Source organism: Opisthocomus hoazin, chromosome 18 (genome assembly GCF_030867145.1).
Source record: "Opisthocomus hoazin isolate bOpiHoa1 chromosome 18, bOpiHoa1.hap1, whole genome shotgun sequence".
In the NCBI taxonomy this organism is placed as follows: Eukaryota; Metazoa; Chordata; class Aves; order Opisthocomiformes; family Opisthocomidae; genus Opisthocomus; species Opisthocomus hoazin.
In genome coordinates, this window is record NC_134431.1 from 6,437,926 (window position 1) to 6,451,061 (window position 13,136).

General features: G+C 56.6%; 1 protein-coding gene and 1 long non-coding RNA gene across 2 annotated transcripts; one reads left to right on the plus strand and one right to left on the minus strand.

Annotated features, from left to right (window-relative positions):
• Positions 1-264: 264 nt before the first annotated feature.
• Positions 265-3,392, minus strand: SLC32A1 (solute carrier family 32 member 1). Its single transcript, XM_075438900.1, has 2 exons — positions 2,593-3,392; positions 265-1,701 (listed from the first exon to the last, which is right to left on the minus strand). The coding sequence occupies exons 1-2, from the start codon at positions 2,968-2,970 to the stop codon at positions 514-516; spliced, it is 1,566 nt and encodes a 521-aa protein (XP_075295015.1). The 5' UTR covers positions 2,971-3,392; the 3' UTR covers positions 265-513.
• A 1,430-nt stretch (positions 3,393-4,822) lies between these two features.
• Positions 4,823-6,609, plus strand: LOC142363557 (uncharacterized). The gene is made up of 3 exons (XR_012765812.1): positions 4,823-4,930; positions 5,019-5,118; positions 6,079-6,609. It is a non-coding gene; the product is annotated as an uncharacterized LOC142363557 (long non-coding RNA).
• The last annotated feature ends 6,527 nt before the right edge of the window (positions 6,610-13,136 follow it).

Genomic DNA, 13,136 nt, shown 5'->3' on the forward strand with positions numbered 1-13,136 from the left:
TGTTGGGCTGGCCGTACAACCTAGGTCTCACCTACGCCCGTCTCAGCGTGGTGTGAAGGGCAGGTCCCTGCTCCCAGCACCCACGGCTGCTCTGCTGCCGTCTGTGAGCGCGGTGACCCCGTCCCATCGGGTCGGCACCTGTGTGTAAGCTCCTGCAACGCTGAACTGCAGAGCTGTAAGGAGTGTTGGAAACGGCGACTGTTTCCCAAGAGGTCGTTCGCGGGGGGCCAAGCTTCAGGCAACGAGTGAGGAGGTAAGGGTGGGGCACTGGATAATTTCCTTCAGAAAATTCTAAATAACAAAAAAATATATTTAACTCTTAGCTTATTTAAAAAGATGGCAGGGTGAACACTTTCATCTCTTCTTATTTCCTTTAATTTGCAGGTTCTATGACAGATTTTGTTGGATGCACGTAACGAAAATAATGAGTCTTTCCATTAAAGGGATGCAGAATTATTTGTCTATGTAGATGCTCGATGCGATTCTCTTACTGCAACCAGCTCTGGCCCCTCCTTAGTCTTCAGCGTTGGTTCTGAAGGCCTCTATGAGGCCTTCTAAAGAGTGGATGAACCCCGAGACGCTGCAGATACCACCTATAACGAAAATGGCGACATCAAAGAAGACGTGGTGCCACAAGAGCTTCCTCCACAAGAGTTTGAGGTGGAAAAGACTGGGGAGCAGGAAACAGAGCCCTGCGCCTGTGAGGCTCCCAGTAAGACCCATCAAGAGGGCAAAATGCGGGACATAGATAGCCATCAGGAGGGTGAAAACCACCAGGGCACACCTGAGGGTGAGTCCCCAGGATTTGAGCCGCCCGTCACCCCCGTAGCAGTTGGGGAAGAAAGCCCTGTTTCCATCTTGGAAAAGGGACCGCTCCAGGACTTCCACAGCTGCAAAGAACGGCAATGGGTACGAGAGCAAGGCTTTGGCCACCAAGAAAATATTGACTACTGCCCTAATGGTGGATGGCAAGTTGTCTGTAATGACTTCCTTGGTCTCATCAGCCCAGGTCAGATAGGCGACCAAGGCAAAGAGTCCCTTCAGGATGCAAGCTGCTATGTGAGTCCAGTTCATCATGCAATGAAACTCCTTGGGGTTCTGCATGTTCCCCTCCAAGGAAGGCAGAAAAATCTGAGAGGTGTAGCTGAAGACGATGATGCCAATGGAGATGGGAAACTTCTTCACATCAATGTAAAACTTGACCTTGTCCCAGGCCCAGTCGCGTGCCCTAGAGAGGCAGTAGGCAATCACCAAGATGTTGATCACAAAGTGGGCTAACGTGCAGAGCAAGCTGAACTTGGAGACTGCCTTGAGGTTCTTCAAGAACGCGCAAGGCAGAAGCACTGCCGTGGCGATGATGGACCACGACTTCTGGGAGACAGGCAAGTTTGGGAAGCTGTTGTACATCAGGTTCCCACTGACAACCACATAGAGGATGCAGGTCATGACCAGTTCAATGATCTGAGCCACGTTGACAATTCTGCCTCCGAGGGTGGGGAAGCGAGGCGCGCAGCACGCGTTCGCTATGTCCACGTAGGAGTCTCTCACCCTGACTATCTCCCCATCCTCGTTCTCTTCGTAAAGACAGGCAATAAGGATTTTCCCAGTGTAACAGCAAACCACGGCAGCGAAAATTATTAAAAAGAGTCCTAGGTATCCGCCATGAAGGATGGCGTAGGGCAGGCCCAGAACAAACATCCCCTAGAGAGAGACAAAACGGAAACCGTGTTGCTGGTCTCGCGGCGGGGCCCAGGCAGGCGCCCGTACCCGGGCACCCGCCGCCGCGCAGTCGCGCTGACGTGCACGCTCGCCGTCTCGCTCGCACACCATCACACCCACGCAGTCACGCCACGCAGTCGTGGCCGCACATGATCACAGACACCCCCCCCTTCTCTCTGACGTAACACCCGCCGCAATCACACCCGCACGCTCACGCACACCCGCGTAACCTCACCCCGCAGCACCCAGAACAAGCGAGCGCAGTTTCGGCACCTGGGCTCTGCCCCAGTCTCCCCCCTCCCTGCCCCCAGCCCCTCTCAGCGCACCAAGACCCCTGGAGCCGGGGATCCCCGGAGGGGTCGGGCCAAGCCCACCCCGGCACAGCCCCACCACCGGCCCGGGCACCCCCTGGGGTCCCCCTCACCCCCAGCCCATCTGCTGGGGCAGCCCGGTGGGGACATCCACCAGCCCAGCCCCACGGTGGGGGGGGCTTGGAGCCCCACGACCCTCCCTGCCTCTGCACTGTATTCCGGGGGCAGGGGGCAATGTGCAGATAGGGGTTTGCGCTTTTTTTCCCCTTTCATTTTTTAATCGTTTTTCTTTTATCTTTTTTTCCTCTAACTTTCCTCTATTTATTTTTTCTTTTCCTTTTCTCTCTTTTTCCCCCCTTTCCCCGACCTGGGTTTGCAATCACCCCGGGAGTGCTGGCAAGCTGGGTGCTGGGCTGGGATCGGGGAACAGGGCCAGGATCAGGGCATGGGATCAGTGACTGGGGAGTGGGATCGGGGATCAGGGAGCGGGAGCGGGGTTCGGGGCGTGGGATCGGGGCGCGGGGCGCGCTGCCCGGTGCCGTCGGGGCCGTCGGGGCCGTACCTGGATGGCGTTGGTGACGTTCCATCCCGCCTCCCAGGCCGTGATCTTGGGCTTGCCCTGCCCGGAGAGCTCGGAGCAGCCGCCCGTCTCCTTGGAGGCGGGGGCCGGCGGGGGCCCGGTGCCGTCCCGCTGGTAGTGGATGTCCCCTTCCAGGGGGGGTTCGGAGCCCTCCTCGCCGCCGTCGGACTTGAGGACGTCCATCTGCAGCCCCTGCCGATGCTCCAGGTCCAGGTCGTCGCAGTGGGCGAAGCCCACCGCCTCCTCGTCGGTGGCCGCCTGGAAGCCCATCCTGGCCAAGACGCCGCTCATCTTCGCCTGGGACTTGTTGGAGACCGAGGTGGCCACGTTGGAGAGCTTGCTGCGGAGGAGGGTGGCCATGGCGGCCGCTCGGCCGGCTCCGCCGCTCGGGGAGCGCGGAGAGACCCGACGGGGCGGGGGAGCGGCGGCCGGGACCTCAGCGCCCGGCGAGGGGGGGTTTGGGGAGGGGGGGCTGCTCCGAGCCGCTACCTCCGCGCCCCGGCGCAGTGCGGGCGGCTGCGGGCCGGGCTGCCCAGGGGCATGACAAAGGTGCGGGCCCGCACGCCCCTCCGCGCCCCTCCGCGGGGTCGGGGGGGGGGCGAGTCGGGGTGGGGGGGGGATGGGGGGGGGGGCTGTCAGCAGCCGGCGGCTGTGGCCAGACGGGCAGAGCGAGCCCCTGGCAGAGCGATCCGCGTCTCCATCGCAGTGCGCCCACCTCGCCGGGAGGAGAGGGAGAGGGGGGAGAAGTGCTGCATTTCTGGGGGAGGTACCAGCCTCCCCGGCCAAGCCCAGCCTCCCCCCCCCTTATCGCCCCCCCCCGCCCCACCCACGCCCGCCGGGCCCCGCCGGCAGCGCCGCAGAGTGGGACCCCCCCACACCCCCCCTCCCCAGCTCCGCAGCCCCTGCGCTGCCCGCCCTGCCCCACACCCTGCCCCACACCCGCCAGCCCCCCTTCCCCACGCCGAAACAAAAGAGCCCCGTTGAAGGGGCGGACAAACGGCTCCCGAACGGTTCTTCGCGGATTTTTCCCTCCCCGCACTCCGTTTTTTCTTCCCCCCCCAAAAAAGGCGCGGAGGCCGGGGGGGGGGGGGCAGCGGGGACAGCGGGTTCCGCCACGGCTGCGGGGCACAGCGGTGCGTGGAAACCCGCGCACCGGGAGCGGGAGCTTGGCTCCCTGTAACGATTCTCACCAGCTCCGTGCTCCGAAGCCGGGGAGAGAGGGGTCCCCGCTCCCGGCCGGGCCTCCGCCCCGCCGACCCGCACCGCTCCCGCATCGCAGCTGCGGGACGCCCGGCTGCGGGCTGCTCTTCGCGGTCCCCACCATCTAACGTAGAGATTTCCCTTTCTTTAACAAAAAGAAAAAACACCGATATTTTCGTTTCGCTTCCAAACGCCCCCACTTATTTGTAGTTAAAAAGCCTTCGGATTTTGCTCTTTATTTGCGGTGTTTCCGAGGCGAGCAGCCAGCGCAGCAAACAGCGGCGACGCGCGGTCCCCGTCCTGTGCCCAGGAGCGGGGCAGGGTGGCGGGGGAGCGCGGGCGTGCGGGGGGAAGCGCGTCCCTCTCTGCTGCGGGGGGGCCGTTTGAATCGGCGTCGTGTTAAAAAATGCAGATGTTTCTTCAAGGGTGCGGGGGGAAGCTGTGTTTCGTTTGCTGCTTTTGGAAGGTAAAAAAGCACATTTTTTTTTAACTACAGACGGGCGGGAATGCCAGCGCTGAATTATTTCCGAATGTCGTTGTTGGGGGAGCGGGGAGGGAGCGCTCGAGCTGTTGCGGGTGGCATGCGGCACCGAGCAGAGGTGGGGAACGAAAACCCCTCCCTGGCTCCTAGGAAAAAAACCTTAAACACCGCTTTATTTTCTGCCCCGAATCCAAACGAAAATTGGGTGCAAAGCGCCTGAAATAAGTAAAAATAATAATAATAAAAAAATCCCCGCTGAGGACTTTAGCACACAGGGGATTGACTCCCGGCGTGGGGCTGCTGGGGCAGAGGCCCCCCCAAAAATGGGGTTTGTTATAGCAGCCGCTGCTCTGCGAGGGGAGGAGGCGGCGGAGCGAGGAGCATCCTCGGCGTGGCGGAGGGATTACGCCACATCTCAGTGCACAAATAGGTCGCGAAAGGCAGCGGGACACGCCGTGGCCCCGGGTTCAGCAGCGCCCGGCCCGGGGGGGTTTGCCCAGGGAAAATCAAACTCAAGAGGGGGAGGACGGGGAGGGGGTCGGGCTGGCACCGCTGCCCTCGGCTGCCGCAGCCGCCGTTTCACCTCTGCGCAGTTCTGGAAAGCGACTGCTGCGATGAACACTTCGGGGGGTTAATTCGGTGATTTCTGTTCTTTTTTTTTCCTCTTTTTTTTTTTTTTTCTTTTTTAATTTATTTTATTTTTGTTTTTTTTTTAATTTATCCTAAGACAAGTTCATTGTGGAAGAAGACGTGGAGCAGACCTATTTCTGGCGGCTGCAGGGGGCATCAGGGAGGAAGAAACGAAAATTCACCCAAACCGCTGCCTGGTGCGTGAGTATTTCCTCAGATCGCCCTGGCACATCCCCTCCCCTGCCTTGGCACCCCCAGACCTCGGCCCTGCCCCGGCTGGGATCCGTCCCCCTCCCTCCCAGCACCCCCCGATGCCGAGGAGGGGAAGGGGGGTCCCTACCATCGGCATCGTGCCAAGGGTGGAGGAGAAGGGCTTTGGGCTGCTGGTTGAGCATCCAGCGTTAGGGATGGGCCGGGTTTGGGAGACACCTCTTAGGAAAATAATAATAATAATAATAATAATAATAATAATAATAATAATAATAATAATAAACAACCAAAACCAAACCAAATTTAAAAAAAAAAGAACAACAACAAAAAAAAAGCCTCAGCACAAAACCAAATCAGACCAAACACACACACACGCAAATCGAAATAAAAGCAGAAAACGACACCGGGAGCTTGAAAACAAGCCCAGCTTCGCCGGGCCGGTGCGGGGAGGCTGCCCCGGGGCGGGGGTGCAGGGGGTGATGCCGGGGGGGGTGCTGGGGAGCCCGGGGCTGCAAGGGTCCGAGGGACCCTGGGAGCGGGGGGGGCCGGGGGTGCCTCTGTGCCCACTCGGTACCCCCACGCCCGGCTCCCACGCTGGTGGGGGGCACGTCGGAGCCGCCCCCCGGCAGCACCCTGCCTGGCTGCGGGGGCAGAAACACCCCCCCCCCCCCCCCCACTCCGGGACCCCCCCTCTGCCCCGGGACGGCCGCTCGCTCCCGCCGCGTTTCCAGAGAAGGGAGAAAAAGACCTCCTGCGGCAGCGACTGGAAAAAAAAAAAAGACCCCCTGAACTTCTGCCGGCGGCTCAAACTGGGGGGCAAAGCACACCGAAAAGGGGGGGGAAAAGAAGAGAAAAAGGAAAGAGGAAGAGAGAAAAGCGAAGGCCGGTGGGATGGGGAGGAGGGTCGGGGCGTTTACCTCTGCTTCTCTCCCCATCGCCGCCCGCAGCGCGGGGAAACCGGAGCGAGCGGGGGGCGGGAGGGGCGGCTGGACGGACCGACCGACCGACCGACCGACGAACCGCCCGACAGACGGACCGCCCGACAGACGGACCGACCGACGGACCGCCCGCCCTCCCGACAGACCGCCCAACGGACCCCCCGCCCGACGGACAGACCGACGGAGGCAGCCGCGTCACTCCCGGGCTCCCCCTGACTCCCAATTAACCCAAGCAGGGCAACGGTGCCAAACCTCATCCGAAGGTCAGCGGCTCTCCGGGGGCCGTTTGAGCTGCAAATCGTTTCAGACGAAGCCAACGAGAGAGAGCGCCCGCAAACCAGCCGCAGCCCCCCCTCCTCACACCCCCCCACCCCCCCGCCCGGGGTCGAGGGTTCTGGCATCGTCTGCTTGCTCTGCAGCCGCCCCCCGGGGCGGGCTGAGGGTCTTGCCCCGTTCCCCTCCCCCGCCCCGGGCAGCCGTGGCAGGGCTGGGGGTGTGCAGCCCTGCTCCTGCGGGAACAGCTCGCCTGGACCGCCCCCCCCCCCCCCCCCCCCCCCCTTCGCCAGACACCGGCAGATCCAGCCCGAGGAGCGACTCTGCCTTATCTCCAGCGAGCAGGCTCGGGGGGCTTGTGGCTGGGTCTCCTGCTGAGTAAACTGAGGGAAAAGAGCTATTCGTGCTCAAAAATCGCTGAAGGAAGGCAGGGCAGGGCAGGGCGACCCCAAACAGGCTGCCTGCCCACAGCCCTCACCCTCTGCCCTTCTCCAGGCTGCTGGGCACAGCGCGGTGGCATTTGCACGAAGGGGAGATTATTTGGGAGCAGGACGAGCGTTGCTCCTGGTTCACTGCCCAGTCAGGCTCCCAAACCCCAGAGGACTTGATTCTCGTGGACTTCAGTGGGCTGAGAACGGCCTCAAACACACCATGCTGCAAAACCTGCCTCTATGAAAAAGGGGGCTTAGGGCGATTCCTGCGTGCTCAGCTTCATCCTCCTCTGTAATACGAAGAGCATGGGTGTCCGAACGCAGGCGTGTGTCCCCCCAGTTCCTGCACAGCCTCCTTGCTTATGCCACAATACTTCCCCACCGCCCTAAAACCCGCTGCCGGGCATCGTCAGCCAAGCTGCAGGGAGAAGGCAGTCAAGAGCCACCTTCTGTCTGCCCAGACACGAAGCTTCCGGGCCACGTCTGCCCAAGGACCAGCCTGCCCAGAGCAGCCCTGACCCAGGTCAGCCCAGACGCCCGCTCTTGGAGAAGCGACCACCCCTCCCAGACACACACGTGTACCTACAGCTGGGATCGCAGGAGTCAGGAGCGGTGCCCCCCCTTGCCTCCAGCCGTGGCTAAAAGCATCCCCCAGGTTTATTGCCCAGGCCATTACCATCCCCGCAGCATCAGGGATGCACAAGCTCATCCTCCGCTCTGGACCACGAGTGGCTGCGCAGCTTCGTCCCAGCTCTGCCTCCCCGTCCCCCCTCCGGCACCGCGCAGGGGAACGCTGACAGGATAATAAAGAGTGGCACAATATACTATAAAAAGGCAATTAGATAAACTGCTGGATTGGGACCAGCTCGCGTGACCTAGTTAATAGCTCTGGGAATTTCAGGAGGGTAGGGAAGGAAAAGGCAGCGGTGTCAGTACGCGGCGCAGGGCGAGGGGGTTCTGGAGGGGAGGAAGGGCTGCGGTCTGCAGCAGGCACCCTGGAAACGCCCCGAGAAAGCAGCCCCAGCACAGCGTAGCGGTCATCCCTGCCATGGGTTACACCTTCTGCTTCTTGCCCATGTCCAGAGCTTGCCATCAGCATTTACGGCGTGGAGCGAGAACGCTGGCCATCACAGAACGAGTTCTCGCACAGGCTGCTGTTCGGTTTGTGCTCTGGCTGCTGAGGCTGAAACCACGCACAGTATCGTGTTCGAGACAAAGACAGCTGTAGCCAGAACGACAGATACTGCGCGGTAAGACAACCATTGCAGAGTAAAATCCAAAAGCAAAGTCTCCAGGAGAAAGCCTGCAATGGATGTCCCCTCTTTATTTAATATTTTACTGAACACAAAATGGCTGCCTAAACTATAGAGACATAAAATAAAGCCGGAGCATATAAAGGGCTGGGAGCAAGATAATTTTAGATTAACATGGGTTGCAACAAGAAAACTCACCTGGAGAATAGAATACATGAAAATTAAACAAAGGCTTCTGGATTTAACCTCACTGTTCCTAAAATAGATGACTCCTGATCTGTAATTTGGGAGACAGTTTGCATGTGATTTTCTATGATTTTCATTTCCCAGAAGGAAAGAGCCCTGATAAACCATCACCATCTATAAACTAAAAATCCATTTGCAGTTTGACTGCTGCATGTTCTCAAAGATACTTCCTATAAGTTGGAATTAAATTTAACTCAGAGTTTGTCTTTACTGTTGACATAAAAATTAAGTGATAGTCATTGGTTACTCGCAATGCCAAATTCCCAGCTCACTATGCAAGTAGTATTATTCCCACGAGCTTAACAGCATTTTTATATATAAGTTTCATCACTGTCAAATTAAATATTCATATATATACATGCTCTTTTATTTCTTAGGAAACAATTGTGGACTAAAAAAAGTGTATGCTTCATACATGCCAAGATTTTTGAGGTCAAGTTGCGAATAAAAAGCCCTTCTCTCCTGCTACAATTGTAATAATTGTAAGAAGTGCTGTTTTTGAAAGTTAGACGATTGTGCTCCCCAGTCCTAGACTCGTGGTTTCCTCCAGCATAAAATTATTTTCCAGGTTTGTTTTTTTCTTGGTTTTTTTTTTCTTGTTTTTCTTTTTCTCTGTGATTTTAAGAAAAACTGGAGCCAACTTGCAAGGCAGCTGCAAGTTGCAGGGAGCGGAGCGTTCCCTGTAGCTATGGGCTAACCAGCGGTGAGCGCCCATGCCCGTCTCACCCAGCCCAGCCCGGCGAGTTCCCGGGCTGAGCAGGGACGGGACCCTGCCCGGGAGGGAACATGTTCGCTGCTCGGCTCGGTCAGGGGGCAAACGCTCACGGCGTCCCTTGCTTGCTCTGCTGACCCCAGCCCTGCTCCCCCACTGAGCTCAGCTCCTCGCGCAGCGGCGTCCGGACCCAGCCTGGATCTGACCCACCTCTCCTGGTCCCACACCTGGAGGTACCCTGGCTGGTAAAGGGTGCTTCAGCGCACGGAATAAAAGCTGTGGCAATGAACGGTGACTGGTCTGTACAGGAAATTTCTCCCTAAGCAGCCCCTCGTCAGATGGTGCCCCAGTAATGGAGAAATTTAGTATCACCTGTATTTGTTTCTTATGCTTTATATCTTTTTTTTTTTAATATTATTTTTTTCTTAATTCTATTTAATCTATGCAGGCTGTGAGGAAGGGCCTCTCAGGGCAGAGGGACAGCACCGGCAGCCAGCTCGCCTTTGGGGTGTTTCTTGTCAGGAGGGCTCAATCTCAGCCAGCTCCATCCCCCATCTGCCCATTTTCCTTCTCCATTTTGTGTCTGTTTCTGACAAAGGCAGGTCAACACCGCAGACGGTTACTCGCATCTCCTGCGAACATCTCCCAGCCCCATCCAAAAGCCCAGACCAGCACACTGGGAAAACCTGGCCCCTGCTTCGCGATGCTCCCAGCGACTCGGCCAAGGCAAACAAGGGAAGGCAGCAGGCACAGGCTGTGCATCTTCCCTGAACAGGACCTTGCTCAGTATTTTGGAGTGACACAAACAGGGTACACCTAAGCCAGGGACTGGTGCTACGGGTGAAATTTCAGTCGGGTCTCTGAACCCGCCCCCCCTGTCTCTTTGTGGAGCCTCACCCACGGACGCTGCTATCTCTGGAGGCAGGATTTGGATGTGCAGCCTCTGCACGCTGGTATCATCAGTTTGTTTGTGGGGTTATTTTTGCCAGAAGCCAAAAAAACAAAAGCCATGTAAAGGATACAGTCAAAATCTGATCTGAGAAAAATGCCACGGTAAGCTATTGCTGTGTCGTAAGGAAAAAACCAAAGGACAAAGCGAAGTGCATCATTGCTCGATCCAACCCCAGCATCAATTCCAGTGCTGCTACGTCTGCTATGGAGAGGATGAGACAGGAAACCTCACCTCGTGCTGGGGTGAGTCCTCTGCGTGCCCACTGCTAGCTACCGAGATACCCGTGCTTGTGGGCGAGGACTGGATGCTGCGCTCGACTCAGTTTCCCTTGCTCTGCAGCACGGGCAAAGTCCTGTTTAAAAAAAAGTATATATCAAAGCAAAAAAAAAAAGCGCTTCCTTTTCACAGCAAGGCTCCACACACATTGTTCTCTTTCATCCCACACACACGAGTGCGAGCACTGCGATGCACAGTGCTGGGAAAACACTCAACAGCCCAAGGAGGGCGAGAGCACCGGCTTTCTGCAGCCGAAGGGGGCAGGACCAGCCTTCCTGGGACTCACCGTGTGTCTGGGGGTAAGCGCAAGGAAATGCAGTTTAACCGTGTCTAACTCAAGAAATAGAGAACCTGCTTATTTCTTACATGGCTCAAAGACATCAGCTCATCTCAGCGTCTTAACTCGCTGCTGCGTCTGCCTTTGACAAGTGTCTAATCCTTGATACAACGGAGCAGCAGATCAGCTCGCGCTGCAGACAGCTCCTCCGTGCTGACTCCGGGTCCAGTCACAGGGACAGCATATGGGCACTACCATCTAAATGTAGCATTTCTATACAGTTTGTCAAATACCCTGACCTGGAAAGCTTCCCTGTCAGCACTTCAGATTAGTAAAACTGGGACGGGGTAGTATTTATTGTCCTTATGAGCAGGTGAGCAGCGCTGTGGGAGCATTCCCTGTCCGGGGGTACCGAAGGAACCCAGCCAGCACCAGGAGTTCTCACCATCAAACCCACAGGCAGAAGACCAGACCGCTGCAGAAAGGCTTTTCCTTTTCATCTAGCGTAATGGACAGAAAGAAAACAGATATTGGGACATGACTGAAATGATCTCTTGCCAGGAGACAATAAGCAGGGAACAGACCATGAGCTGGAAATCACAGCATCCTGTAGCAGAGGATGTATTTTTTTTGTGACGCAGCAGCTCACACTTCTGCTGTGCAACTCGCATTGACCCACAGCAAACATTGCAGCAAAATTGAAATTTCACCTGTTACTGCTGCCAAAAACCCCATGGGAGGTTCGCTGTCAGGCTTCCCAGCAAGATGCTTCCAGGTGAAACGGGCCCAGGAGCGTGCAAGGCGCAGGTGGCCCGGTGCAGGCAGGGTGGTCCTCGCCCCGGGGGTGCTCGGTGTTACATGGACAACTTTCGTGCCCTTTCACAAATTTAGCTTAAGCCTTCGAATTAAGAGGAGAAAGGCAAACAGGATTAAAAAAATACTTACAATTAATAGTGGTTGACACCTTTCCCCTCATGTAAAAAATACCATATATACATATATTTGTGTATATATATATATATAAAATACTTACACATATGTACTCATCATGACATGTACCTCCTTGTATCTGCAAAAGCAGGCAAAATCACTCTCCTCTTACCATCCAGAAGGCTGAAAACCCAAGATCTCACACCCAGGGGATGCTGAGTCCCAGCTCCATGGCCCCTGTCCCATGCTCACTCTGCCCAGGGGTGTTCTCACGGCCACCACCCCAGCAGCACCCAGGCTTTTCGCAGGGACGGCTGCACGGTGCTCCCGGCATGGGAAACGCTACTGTTCTACCTTTCAGACAAGGTAAACAGAGGCATACAGAGACAGGTACCACAGGTACATAAGTATCTAACTCCCACACTACCCCCTGCAGAAAACTGCAGTTAAACACTTCACTCCGTATATACATTTTGGCCTAAATCACTAGCACAAATAGCAATTTTTTTCCCCCAGTGCCAGACATCACACTAATAATGACTGAATCCCAAGCTTGTGCCTTTGTCACAGGAGCATCTGCTTTACACTTGAGCCATTGGTTCTGATTCCTTTTTAAATACCCCGCTCTTCCAGCCTGAAAAACCTCCTTTTTTAAAATATTTTTTTTGGTTTGTTGTTTTTTTTTTTTCCATTTTCTTTTTATTGCATTGACCCTGTTTTAGCCTTAAAAAGCCATCACAGCAAACAGCACACCAAAGCAGCGATGGCACAGCACCCTGGAGTACTTCCTGCACGCTACAGCAGCATTTCTGCTCCCTGTCTCTGTCCTTGCCGGTGAGCAGAGGGCAGCAGCACGGGGCAGCAGCACGGGGCGGCTGCCCACGGCTCGGCGGTGCTCGTGGTGCCAGCGAGGCCACTGCCACCTCTCTGCTGAGCAGCCCAGGAGCCCAGCCCAGCGCGGAGCAGCCGTCCGGGACACACCGCAGGGTTTGGAGGGGGCTTTACCCTCCCATGCTGCTGCTCTTCCATCTTATCCTGCACGGGAAGATGAAGTGCTGGGGAACCTTGCTGCGCTGATTTGCTCTTCCCCCACACTGCTTTCTTCCCGGGGTATCTCCTAACAGACAAAGGGGGACAACGCTGCTCCGTGAAGCGCGTCGTTGTCTCCCATGGAAGCGTCCATGCATGCACCAGCCAGGCTCACTGCATTCGTGGCTCAGAAGCTTTCCAAACTCAGTTGGAACCACGACCTTGCACATGTCCACATGGCTGCAAATAGCAATTCAGGACCAGCTACAGCTGCCTGGCTTACTGATGTTGATGACTGCTCTGTGCAGCGCAGCAGGCTCTTGGGCTCTCAGTGACTGTGGAGCTTTAAGGCTAAACAGGGCCCAGATTCACTCTCAAAGCACAGTTTAGAGGACGCAGGGTCCATCACCCTGAATTGATGTGAATGCTCCTAGTGCTCAGGTGACCAGACTGGCTTGTGTGGTTTCCCTGGCACCATCCCTGGAGGAGGAAACAATTTCCCAGCCCCTTCCAGCCTCCATTTCTGCTGATCACACCGAAGGAAGCAGGGGTAGGAATTCACTGATTGCTCCATCTGTCCAGCATCATCAATGACATCTCCACCATAAACCGGAATGAAGGGCAGAAATTCCAGAGTACTGCAGACCCACAGCTGTAAGTCCAGTAACCAGAGCTGTGACCTCCCAGT